This window comes from Macaca thibetana, chromosome 11 (assembly GCF_024542745.1).
Source record: "Macaca thibetana thibetana isolate TM-01 chromosome 11, ASM2454274v1, whole genome shotgun sequence".
In the NCBI taxonomy this organism is placed as follows: Eukaryota; Metazoa; Chordata; class Mammalia; order Primates; family Cercopithecidae; genus Macaca; species Macaca thibetana.
Window position 1 is genome coordinate 60,227,097 of NC_065588.1, and position 13,388 is coordinate 60,240,484.

Sequence of the window (13,388 nt, forward strand, 5' to 3'; positions counted from 1 at the left end):
GTAGGTATATGTTAAGGGCTGGCTTCTCATGCCTTTACATCCTTTATGTAAATGAAATATATTATCCATTTTTTCTCTCCCTAATGGGCTTCCGGACTTAAATATAAGCTGATTACAAAGAAGCCTGGGAACTTTTCTCTACCTAATTCCCACTCAGCCTTCCCTGAAGTCCAGCAACTGCCCCATCCCATCTCTGCATATATCCACTTCCTGTTTGTAGTGCAGTAAGAGCAGGCTGGAGTTTGTGTCATCCCTACTGGGGAGAGATTATGTCTTTCATCTCTAGTCTGAAGGCCTAGCACAGTGCCTGGTATTCAGACACTCAGTAGCTGTTTGGTGGATGAATAAATAAAATCAGTATACATTGCACCCTGAAACCTGGGCTAATGTCTGCCTGATTTTAGAGTAACTGTCACCGTACATTGAAAAAGGCGCTAATTATAAGAGGTGTGTGTAGATAGGCCAAAAGCATTTCCAAAGTGTGAATTCAGGAGTGTTTTATAAACATGTAAGTGTCTTTGCAGTCGCCTCCAAGACCATCCTCACTGATAACATTATTTCAGTTTTCTATGAGGTTTGGGCTAGCCCAGTTCTCAACAGGAAATAGCAAAAAGGCATCTGTTGGTCTGCTTTTATTGTACCTCAGTTCTCTGCTGCTTTGGGAGACAGTGGCCTGCACCTCTCTGCTTAGAGCCTGCCTATGAAGCTTGCACTGTTACTTCTACATCATACCTTAGACACTGTCAGGAATCATAACTACCCACCGTACTGTGTGCTTACATTCTGTCATTTCATCCCCATTTTACCTTGGAGGAACTGGAGCTCAGGGACATTAGGAAACTTGCCCACTTAAGAAATGGTGACACTGGAACTCAATTCCAGGTCTTCCTGGTTCCAGAGTCTGTGTTCATCAGCAGGTTTGGCCGGGTATACTAAAGAGCAAGAAGACTGGAGATTGCAGATGTAAAGATCATGACACACAGTGTCCTGAGTGCCCTTTTTGAGGGAATTCCTGCCCACTACCACTGTCTCCAGCCACCGGAGAGACAGCTTGCCCAAGGAGAGGCTATAATCTGGAGGGAGGTACTGTGGCTGTGTTAGGTTCCTGGGGTTCAGCTGAAGGTGGCCCTGGTGGCCCTGCTTTCCCGACGCACCTGAGAGTTTCCTGGGGAACAATGGGCTTGGGCTTCCAAGGCTGTGGTACTACCCCAGTGGTTTGGTTAGTCTGGCACTTGCAGAAATTCAGCTACGGTTAGAGTCCTCTTATGTATTGATTGTAGAAAATAGATCTTTATCTTAGGTGGTTGATAAGAAACCCAAAGAATATAGTTTCTCAGAAGAGCTTTTAGTGATTAATGGATTTAGTGAAGCAGCAGGCTGTATAGAGTTAGGAAATATTGTCCCTAACATACTGTTTTTCATCTCCCTTCCCTGCTAAACCACCACATCATTTCTTTTCTGAGAGGCCATAAATTCCAACACTAACCATATTTCACAAATGACTTAGAACTATCTGTCATTCCATTAGTCCAATCCCAGGTATTTATTGCTAGTGCTATTTTGGAAGCCTGGAATAGAAAAGAACAATGCCAAGCACATTGTAGATGTTTAATAAATATTTGTTAAGTGAATAAATGGATGGGCAAGCTTACTATAAAATGGGTTCTTATCCTTCATTTGATTGTCACCTATTTTACTCATACTGTATATGAGACAGTTTTAAGAATCTGAAGGTACATAAACATGACTGGTACCCTTGCCATTCTTACAGGACAGTCCACAATCTGGGTGGTACACAGAGATCTGTGACATATAGCTAAAGTGCTGTGTGCTGAAGAGTCTGAATGAAGAGCTGTCTTGAAAGACAATACTTGTCTTGGCAGTCCAAAGAATAAGATCCCTTTGGCTGAGAAGCCAGGGAACACTTAGCCATAGGTGAGATTTAAGCTTGCCATGGAGAATGGGTCAAATGTCAAAAGGAGGAGGTGCTGGGGGACGGCAGCTCAGGGACTTGCTTGGGAGAAGCTGCAGAGGCAAGAACGTATAAATTCTGGGGAGGGAGCCGTAAGTGACTGATTCAGAGTGGTACACAAATTGCTGCTTGGATGGGTGTTGGGACCAATCTGAGAGCACTGAACTCCATGGTAGAGGGAATCAAGTCAAGTTTAAGAAAAGGTCGAAGAGCATGGTAACAGGGAAAAGGCCCTATAACTGTCATCGTGGATTCTTTTTCTTATTGTCCATTCCCTCTTCCTCCATACTAAATGAAGTCACCCCAAGCCATCCTGCATATCTCTACCACATTATTACTAAGACACTGCTTTGACCATACTGTCTGCAACACTGTGGATTCACCAACACCTATAGAATACATTATGCCCTTCTTAGTGGGGGATTTCAAGACTCTCTGGCCCATGCCAACTTATCTAATCTTATCCTTCAGCTTGTTACCCAACCATCTACTTTCCAAGTTCTTCCCTGGACCCCTTCTCTGCCATCTTGGTCTGCTCATGCCCACCTCACCTGTGCACTTTCCCGCATCCCCGCCTTATTAGAACTTTGCTTGTACCATCTTTCCAGCCTGGATGCCCTCCCTTCATTTGTGCCCATCAGAACATCAAAAGCCCATTTTTTAGTCTCCAAAATTTTAAACTTTTAGAAGATGGAAACCAAATATTTCTTTTTACACCCATCAGTGGGTTATGGGTGGTAAGCACCAAGTGCATGTTGAATACATAAATATCTTCATCCCCTCTTTTCCTCCATTCCTACATAGAACTAAGAGTGACTGTATCCCTTAGATAAAGAGGCCTTTCAGTTGTACGACACTTTAGACTTTCCAAAGGTTATGGCATAGCAGTCCAAAACACCTCATCTGAAGCCAGGCTGTCTGGGTTCCCACCATTGCTCTACCAGCTGTGTGACCTGGGACAAGTTACATAACCTCTCTATGCCTCAGTTTTGTCATCAGCATAAAGGGAAGAATAAAGGTACCTACCTCATAAGAGTTCCTAGAAGGATTAAATATGTTATTTGTAAAATGTTGAAAATACTATGTCTAGCACATAGTAAGCATTATATAATGCTTGCTAAAGTAAATTATACATATATATGTACATATCTATATTAGTGATACTGTATGTATTGTGTACATAGATATTTATAGTAAATACTCAATAAAATTTAAATTTAAAAACACACACACATAGGGACACACAATTTGGCATCCATGATGACCTTGTAAAGTAATCAGAGGCATTAAATAATTTCCGCACACATAGTAATTATAGATCCATTCCTGGGATCCATGTCTTCTAACTTTCGAACCAGTAGTCAAAAAATAGAAACTATAGCATTAATCTATTGATCTTCTCCAACACATACAGTTTTCAGATATATAGTGATTTCTTAACACAAAGTATTAAATTTGCTACAGGTATTTTTATTATTTTGACTTAAACTATATGAGTAGTGTCAGATACATAATATGGGTGTGTCAATAAGAAAAAAAATATTAACTTCTGTGCAAGTTATCATATAGGATATCCCAATCTCCTAAGGAAATTCATGATGTGGGTCATTTTCTACTTGACTGTTTTTTCAGCCGTTGAGGAAAAATGGAGCAAGAAAGATAAATTAGGTGTATTGAACGGAGAATTATGCATGAAGTTTTAGTAGAGAAGAATTCAAACAGGAAAATATGCTATGGGAGTACATTTACATGGCTATATGCCTGTCAGGTCATTTGGTATGCAAAGGCTTGTGTTTGCATTAAGCTGTTGGAGAAGCTGTTATTTTCTTTGCAGTATGTATTCAAAATGCACCTGTAAAAAATAAAAGCTTTCCTTTACTTCTCTGAAAAAGAAAGAGAACTGTCTGTTATTTTAAATACAAAATACATTTGACTTCTGTCAACAGCTTACATTTTAAATAATGCAGTTTGTACTCGCATTCATTATCTGCAATTAGAGTTCTCGAAAAGCTTTTAGCATTTATCTCCCCAACTTTTAAAATTCATTCATTGTTAACATTTTAGTGAATAGTGGAAACCCTAAATCAAATTGGAAAACTCAAAAAAGAAATTTGCTTTCCGGAAATTACCACTGAACTAGGTAGAGAATCCTGAGCTATTGTGCTGAACCACATTATGATGAAATACACTCTTTTCTCTTCAGAGTTAGGTCAGACTCAAATGTTTTCCTTTTAACCCATACTAGTCAATAAGGAACACCCTGCTGGCAGTCAGCGCAGTATCTTGTCTCTTATACTAAGGCTTATTTTGTGCAAACTACCTGTTTATACTAGTCCTCAGTGTCCAAGTCAAGCAAGAGTCAGAAGTTCAGGTTTTTTCTTTGCGATAATATATTTAAAAGAAATATTTCTCAGATTCTCGGGGTGGCCAAGTGTGATGAGAGTCACATGTTCTCATTTCCTCCTTCCTATTAGCAAGAATACAGACAGCTGAGCAACTCGTGTGTGTGTGTGTGTGTGTGTGTACACCCTGTCATTTTAAGATGTAACTGGAACCAAGACCCAAATATAATAGTGTGTGGGTTTGCTTCAGGCAGGGAAAAACAGAGCCAAGCCTAGAAAGAAATGCAAGGTGTGTGTAGATTCGTTGACCTTTTGCTGTTTGCCCAGCTGCAGGGTGACTCCCTTTTCATTTCCCAGCTGCTCAGCTGCTTCCTACTGCTATTTTATTTTTCTTTTAAACTAGAGTGGCCAACCAAGCTTCTCCTAGACAGGTTCAATAATTATTAAAAACAGACAACTTTCCAATTACACGTGGCTCAGAAAAAGCTGCCAGTGCTTTATAGTTTAGCCCTAACTTTGTTCTGGCTCTGTAATGCCTTTGACCTGATTTACTAGCTTACATTTTCAAGGAAAGCCATCATCAGATTTTATGAAAATAAGTAAAGGTTCTTTGTTAACCCCGCATTTTACTCTTCAAAATAGTCATCTAGAGAACATATGTTAAGTTGAACCATAAGAAAGTACTGATTTTCCACCTTTTTAATAACTTACAGAAGGAGCAATTTCAAATGGATTAACCTAAATAAATATATTTATTCCAGTGATGCTTCCGGTCTCAAACCATTTGAAAATTCATCTCTTGAAATGAGAAAAATCAAATTCATTACTTGAAAACATTGCATTATTCTCAACTTCTTAAACCTTAGTTATAAAATTGGCTCTGAGTAACGTGTGGTTATTTGCATATGAAATGAAGTCTGTCTTCTGGGGATGAGAATTTGACATCATTTATAAGAAAGTACCGCCACAAATGCTTAGCATTGGGTGCCGAGTTCGGGTGTGCTCCTCGACACATCCTTTGCATTGGAGTCATCACACCTTACATGTGTTGTTTCTTTTAAGGAGTATAATTGTGCTCAAAATACACAGGTTTTCAAATTCACCCAGATGTCTGACATCTGAAAGCATATTGAAATTATATTGGAAAAATTATGATTTTCAGGTAAAATCTGTGACTCTGAAATCTGTGACTGTTATTCTCCTGTACCTAAGAATACAGAGATTACATACAGACTTACAGATACTATTAGAAAAATAATGAATAGCTTGTTTATTATTTTAGAAAATATTTATTAAGCACCTATATTGTCTGAAATACTTTCAGAGATACCACTATAGACCAGTTTTAATTAGCCGTGTTTATAATTGGCAATATATTACTAAGTCTCAAAAATGTGCATATTCTCTAACCCTGCAATTCTATTTCTAAAAATTTATCCTAAGAAATGTGACACAATTTTGTACACAGACTTTTTTGTAACAATAATATAGCCAAAATGTGTAATAATTGAGGATTCATTCTATAAGTTTTAGTACATTATGAAATTTTTATATTCTATATATTCCTAAATTTATTAAAATTCAAATTACATATATCATTTCTAAGAGAAGAAATTAGATATACAGCAAAGCTTTTTAACACAACTTTATAAAGCAAATAGTTTAAATATCCTTAAATTTTTAACAATGGGAAGTTAAGTTATGGCACAGTCATATAGAAAAATACTATGTAGCACTGAAAATTATGTTTAGAAGAATATTTAATGATATAGGAAAATGTGCTGATATATAAATGACAAAGGACATTGTAATCTAAAAATTATAAATATAGGATGGTCTCAGTTTTTTAAAGAGAGAAATCATATATGGCATTATTTATTTATTTATTTATTTATTTATTTTGTTTATTTTGTTTGAGGCAAGGTCTCACTCTGTCACCCAGGCTGAAGTGCAGTGGCACAATCTCAGCTCACTGCCACCTCCATCTTCCGGGCTCAAGCCGTCCCCTCACCCCAGCCTCCCAAGTAGCTGGCTCTACAGGTGCACGCCACCAGGACCAGCTAATTTTTTTATTTTTGTAGACACAGGGTCCCGCTGTGTTGCTCGGGCGGGTCTCAAACTCTTAGTTAGGCTCAAGCAGTCCTCCCACCTTGGCCTCGCAAAATGTGCTGGGATTACAAGCGTGAAGCCACCATGCCCTGCCCTTAATTTTAACTGACATCCCCTCACTACAGTAGCCAGCCATCTATGGCATTTTTAAAGGAAGAAATTGTGTGTGTGTGTGTGTGTGTGTGTGTGTGTGTGTGTGTGTTTCCATAGAGAAAAGGCTGGAAGGCTTTATACTAAAATCTTGTCAGTGATTATCTTTGATTGCTTTTTATTTTCATTATTATTATTATTATTATTATTATTTGAGATGGAGTCTCACTTTGTCAACCAGGCTGGAGTACAGTGGCACAATCTCAGCTCACTCCAACCTCCTCCTCCCAGGTTCAAGCGATTCTCCTGCCTCAGCCTCTCGAGTAGCTGGATTACAGGTGTGCCACCACAGTTGGCTAATGTTTTGTATTTTTAGTAGATACAGGATTTCACCATGTTGGCCAGGCTAGTCTCAAACTCCTGACCTCAAGTGAACTGTCTGCCTCGGCCTCCCAAAGTGCCAGGATTACAGACATGAGCCAGTACGCCCGGCCTATTTTTTTGTTTGTTTGTTTTGTTTTTGTTTGTTTGTTTAAGAAAATAAGTGTTTTCTACAGTGAACATAAAGTATTACTTTGTGGTCAGAAAAACAATGTTTTTTCAACTAAAACTATGTATGAACCTTAATATTTCCATTTTTTACTTTGACAAATAGATTTCATGCAATAAAATTCCTTTAATAAAGACTGTATGAATTTGGGTTTGGGTTGGGCTGAAATTGATCCATGAATAAATGGTTTATTCTGCAAATTAATAATGTAGAGGAGATTTTACAGAAATACTTTTAAGCTAAAGAGAACTTTTCAGGTACATTGAAAAGTATGCATAAGACTCCGTAAATCATTTTTTCATCAAATCCTGCCCCCTCCGTGCCTTTTCCTGGCAGATGAATTTGCATATTTCTGTGTGCTTTATGTAGAAGCAGTAGTCCATAATTCACTTATTTTACTAACAGTTTGACTTTCCCCTCTGCCATTTGGAAGGTGGCATGTATATGGTATATGTCCTATAAATGGTTCCCATTCACTCTCTCAATTACAGACAGACATCTTGTAACGATTTGGGTCACTTTTCCACAGGTGATGAAAACATACCATATGTATCATGCAGAGAGCATCAGTGCAGAGAGCAAGCTGAAAGAGGCTGAAAAACAAGAGGAAAAGCAAATTGGAAGATCTGGTGATCCAGTCTTCCATATTCGACTAGAGGAGAGACATCAACGGCGAAGCTCTGTAAAGAAAATTGAAAAAATGAAAGAAAAAGTAAGTGAAAAGAGATGGCAGAACTCCTCTGCCTTCATTTGAGGAGACAATACTAAGAACACTGATGCAATAGCTGATATCCACACATTGTAAATTATTGTGAAATGACATGCATTTCCTCCCATGGGAATGAGAAATGTTTAAGAAATGTAAAAATCATGTAATAACAGCTGGACATCATTTAGTGGTGAATGCCAAGTATTCAATACACAGTGTGGAGAACTTGAATATTAACAAGGAGATTTCATTGCAAATGGGCCTGAAGCCCAAATACATTGTTATTATTCCCCATAGCTGGGTGATTTTAGTTTGCTATTTAAATCAGATTCAAAATGTACTTTTGGCAAAGGACTTTGAGGGTCATTTGTATATGTGGAATAAATTGTTAAGGTTAATAAAAATTCATGTATGTTTCTCTGTCTTGATTAAAAATGACTTTGCGTTCTTTCCCACTGCCTGGATCTTCTTCATTCCAGAGACAAGCAAAATATTCGGAAAATAAGCTAAAATCAATTAAGGCACGGAACGAATATCTCCTAACACTTGAAGCCACCAATGCCTCAGTTTTCAAGTATTATATTCATGATCTTTCTGATTTAATTGATGTGAGTACTTGAAGTTTTTGTCTTTCCATATTAAAATGAAATTAACAATAACCATATTTCATTGATTGGAAAATACTATCATTTCTTAAGACTGCTATTTTACGTAATACTCAGAAAGAAAAAAATGCTTTTATTTAAATTATCCATAATACGAAGACACTATCATCTGTAAGATGCATGTGAAAAAGTGTGCATCCTAAAACCAATGAAAAATAAATGGTTAGATTCTGTGAAGCTGTGAGAAGCCTGGTAAACTCAGCTAAAACGGGGCCCAGTCATTTGCAAGTTATGTAGTGGTGCAGCCCTAACTGCATTCATTATTTCAAAATGTATTTATTGGGCCCCCACTATTGTGAGACGCTGAAGCTCTCAGAAGCCATATGCAGCCCTTACCCTCTAGGATTTAAAGTGAAGAAGACAGACTTAAGAAATGACTACATGGATGATTACTTTATTACAGTTGTGGTCATTACTGGGATGCAAAATAGAGTGCACATAAATGACATTTACAGATGTATCTAAGTCTCTGTACATTCTCTCGTAGGATATGATATAAAAAAGCAGTAATTAGGTTTATTTAGAGCTCTCCAAATACATATTCATTGTATGTATGCAGTGTTTACTGCCGTTATTCCCCAACTTTAACCCTCCACATTATTCATTCATCTTTTCATTCAGAAAACATGTACTGAGTAGTCCAGTCATTGTGCTAACACTATAGGAGGCTGCAAAGATGAAACACAAAAATCCCACGTCTAAAAATGCCACTACCTGCAAATAAAAGATAACAAGTGATTAAGTGCCATAAAAACGGCACAGATAAAGTCATAGAGGTTCAGAGGGTTACCTGCTGGAATTTTATTCATATACTGCTTCGTATTAATTGGATTCAACAGTTTTATTGTAAAATATTTTATTTTACAATAAAATAATTAGCCGTCATAATTTAAACATACCGTAGGTTAAAACAGCTTCATTTTTCTGGTGAATTTAAGTTCCATGTATTTAGCTGTGCCAAACCATTTAGCCACAGTTTGGGATTTCTATAAAAGAATTGCTGAGGGAAGGAATTATTTTTTAGCTTATTAACACTCTGATGTGCCTCTTTTTTTTTGAGACAGAGTCTCACTCTGTCACCTGGGCTTTAGTGCAGTGGCACTATCTCAGCTTACTTCAACCTCTGCCTCCTGGGTTCAAGCGATTCTTTTGCCTCAACTTCCTGAGTAGCTGGGACTACAGGCGCGTGCTACCACACTGGCTAATTTTTGTATTTTTAGTAGAGATGGGCTTTTGCTGTGTTGTCCAGGCCATTGTTGAACTCCTAAACTCAAGTGATCCACCTGCCTCAGCCTCTAGTAGAGCTGGGATTACAGGCCTGAGCCACTGTGCCTGGCCAGCCACCTCACCCAGCCTCTGATGTGAATGTTTTTCTTTTTGTCTCAAAACAATGTTATCCTATAATATCATCATTTGTTTATATAGAACCATGTAGTAATAAATAAAACCAGGGAAAATTTTCTCTTTTCACTTACTACAAAATATTTCATTCAAGTAATCACTTGATTATTTTAAATGCAGAAACTTTTTGTGTTGCTTTAAATACTTACGTCTTCCAGCACCCTGATGAAACAAAAGGAGCTTTTTCTGTTACACTCCTCCTAGATTTCCTAAATAAAAGATTTTACTCGGTTTCCTGAGTAAAAATAAAGAATTTTATGACCCCAGTTTTCAAACTTAAATCTGTCAGGTTTCTCCAAGGTATAGGGAATATAAAAGAACTAATCCTATGTAACTTCTTTCTTGCTTTTTTGTTTAGGGTTCATTTTGGTAGTGATTGGAGTACTTGGCCAAATCCAAACCAATTTTTTTTTTTTTTTTTTTTTTTTTTGAGACAGAGTCTCGCTCTGTCACCTAGGCTGGAGTGCAGTGGCACGATCTCAGCTCACTGCCACCTCCACCTCCCAGGTTCAAGCAGTTCTCCTGCCTCAGCCCCTTGAGTAGCTGGAATTACAGGCGCTCACCACCACACCTGGCTAATTTTTGTATTTTTAGTAGAGATGGGGATTCACCGTGTTGGTCAGACTGGTCTCGAACTCCTGACCTCGTGATCCACCTGCCTTGGCCTCCCAAAGTGCTGGGATTACAGTCGTGAGCCACCGGGCCCAGCCAATCCAAACCAATTTTAATGCCAGAAAAACTCCCCATGTATCGAAAAGTGTTTCTTTAATACCTACAAGGTACTAAGCACCATTCCTGACAATGGGAATCCAGCAGTGAATAAAACCGAAGGCTTCACGTTTGTTGACTTTATGTATGAATTGGGAGACAAACTATAAATGAATTTATATACATAAAAGTACATGTATATACACACACATATAAAATAAGTTATGACAGTGCCATACAGAAAAATGAAACAGAGCTATGGAGGTGCTTTTGATGGAGTGTCCAGGAAAAGCCTGGACAATACCTTGAGTGAGTTGCAATACCTTGCAGCTATCTGGGAAAGGAATGCCTCACACAAAAGGACTGGCATATCTAAGGGTACAGAAGCAGAGGTGTGTCTTCCCATCTGAAGATACTCATGGAATAGCAAAGGAGGCCAGAATGGCTGCAGCTGAGCGAGTGAGGAGGAAGGTGCTAGGAGATGAGATTGGCAGAAGTCCTATCACTTAGCATCTTTTGGGTAGGGAAGGGGTTTGAATTTTGTTCTATATGTGATGGGGAGCCATTGAAGGGTCTTTTGAGCAGGGAAGTGACATCACCTGGGTTACATTTTAAAGATTCACTCTGGCAGCAGAGTGAGAAACAGACTAAAGGAGTCAGGAGGACACCAGTGAAAACAGGGAGCTATAGCAAGAGTCTTTGCAGTTGCCCAGGCTAAAGATGACTGGTGTGGACTGGTGGCTTGGACTGGTGTGGTAGTGATAGACCTATGCAAGTGGTTGGATCAAAATAGATTGAAGACAGAGCTCTAGGAACTTGCTGCCATGTGTGAAAAAGGATAGAAATGACTGCTAGGTTGAGGTCCTGAAAAATGACTCCTAGGTTACTGATAATGCCATCTACTGAGATGGGGGCCCCAGGGGAGAAGCAGGCTGAAGTGGGAGCAGTAGTCCTGCTATGTCTGTGAAAACTGAGATACCTATCAGACATCTGTGTGGAGATGTAAAGGAGCATCGTCAATATTTTTGGGATATATCAGACTGGAATCACATGTCAGGATTATGAGAGTCATCACCATCATTGTCATGGATATTTATTGAATGCCTGCTATGTAACAGGCAGCATAATATCTAATCATCACAACACTCTGAGGTAAACAGTGTTTTCTCCATTTTATAGATTGAAAAAACAAAACAAAACTGAGATTTAGCTAGGCTAGATAACTTGCCTAAGGTTATGCAGCCAATCAGAGGTAGGCTTCAAACTCATACATTTTTAACCTCCAGATCTAATTGACTCTGACCTAAATAAGTAACTGTTAAATATCCCAAGTGATATTCCATTTTTTAAAAAGTTGGACTTTTGAAAGATCAGTCTTAAATTTAAAACATGAACAGTTCTCAAATAATATAATGTAAGAAATTGGAAATAAATGATATGAACTTGGTTTGTTGTATATTCAACTGAAATTGAGTACTCTGTTAGTGAAAGTAATTTTTATGTTCCTCGACTCACTTTTAAGGCAATTAGAGTGTGAATATGTATATTCTAAAATGGTTGCTTATTTTGTAGGAATCCAATTTGCATATATAGTGGTGATCCTAACAACCATTAGGCTTGACCCTTCCTGGTGAAAGAGAAACAGATTGATTATTATGCAGAGGTATCTAGAATTCTTCATGCATTTTGAGTTTATTTAGCAAAGTACATCTTATACTGAGCTATCTAATAATAATGAGAAGAGCTGTAATGCCTCTGGTGAGAAAAAGTCAAGACAACATTTTTAATGCACAGCATTTTGTCTGTGAAATGACATGAAAGGCAGTAAATGTATCTTGATAAATTCAAAGCATTATAAAGAGTCAAAGAATTGAAGTTGAGATCTTTTTATGTAAACCCCCAGTTTCCCTTTAGCTTCCACTCATGCCAGTATCTGTCTTTTTTCTAACAAATTTTCTGTGATGAACCATTATGAATGGATCTATTGATACCACAGAAAAGTCACAAATTTTCCATAGAAACTATTATTATAGAAGCAGTACATGTGTATTGCAAAAAAAACAGAAAATACTACAAGCAAATATAAAATGATCACTTCTTAATTTTAATTTTTAATTTTTATGGTAATAATCACATCAGGGTAAATGGGGTATTCATCACCTCAAGTATTTATCATTTCTTTTTGTTACAAACATTCCAATTATATGCTTTTAGTTATTTTTAATTGTACAACAAATTACTATGTAGTAATTACTGTGTAGTAATTTATTGTACACTTAAATGTAGTCACCCTATTGTGCTGAAAAATACTAGCTGTTATGCTCTTATTCATTCTAACTATATTTTTGTACTTATTAACTATCCCCACTTCCCAATCACCTCTACTACCATCTGTCTATCTCCGTAAGTTTAATTGTTTTAATTTTTTAGCTCTCACAAATGGGTGAGAACATGTGAAGTTTGTCTTTCTGTGCCTGGCTTATTTTAATTAATACTTAACATATTGTCCCCCAGTTCCGTGCATGTTGTTGCAAATGACAGGATCTCATTCTTTTTCATGGCTGAATAGAACTCTGCTGTGTATATGTACCACATTTTCATTATCCATTAGTCTATTGATGGGCTCTTCAGTTGCTTCCAAATCTTGACTATTGTGAATAGTGCTGCAGTAAACATGGGAATGCAGATATCTCTTTGATGTAATGATTTTCTTTATTTTGGGTGTATACCTAGCAGTAGGATTGCTAGATCATATGATAACTCTATTTTTAGTTTTTTGAGGTATTCCCATACTGTTCTCCACAGTGGCTGTACTAATTTACATTCCCACCAACAGTGTACA

The 13,388-nt window shown here is 37.6% G+C and overlaps 2 protein-coding genes across 3 annotated transcripts in view; one reads left to right on the forward strand and one right to left on the reverse strand.

Moving 5' to 3' along the window:
• Positions 1–13,388, reverse strand: part of PPM1H (protein phosphatase, Mg2+/Mn2+ dependent 1H) — a 1,465,797-nt gene that overhangs the window by 1,186,442 nt on the left and 265,967 nt on the right. The gene's annotated exons all lie outside the window — the stretch shown is intronic.
• Positions 1–13,388, forward strand: part of SRGAP1 (SLIT-ROBO Rho GTPase activating protein 1) — a 306,109-nt gene that overhangs the window by 196,967 nt on the left and 95,754 nt on the right. For both annotated transcript variants that reach the window (XM_050748400.1, XM_050748401.1), the window contains exons 5-6: positions 7,593–7,775; positions 8,252–8,380. In XM_050748400.1, coding sequence (XP_050604357.1) covers positions 7,593–7,775; positions 8,252–8,380 — 312 coding nt within the window. The remainder of the gene's footprint in view (positions 1–7,592; positions 7,776–8,251; positions 8,381–13,388) is intronic.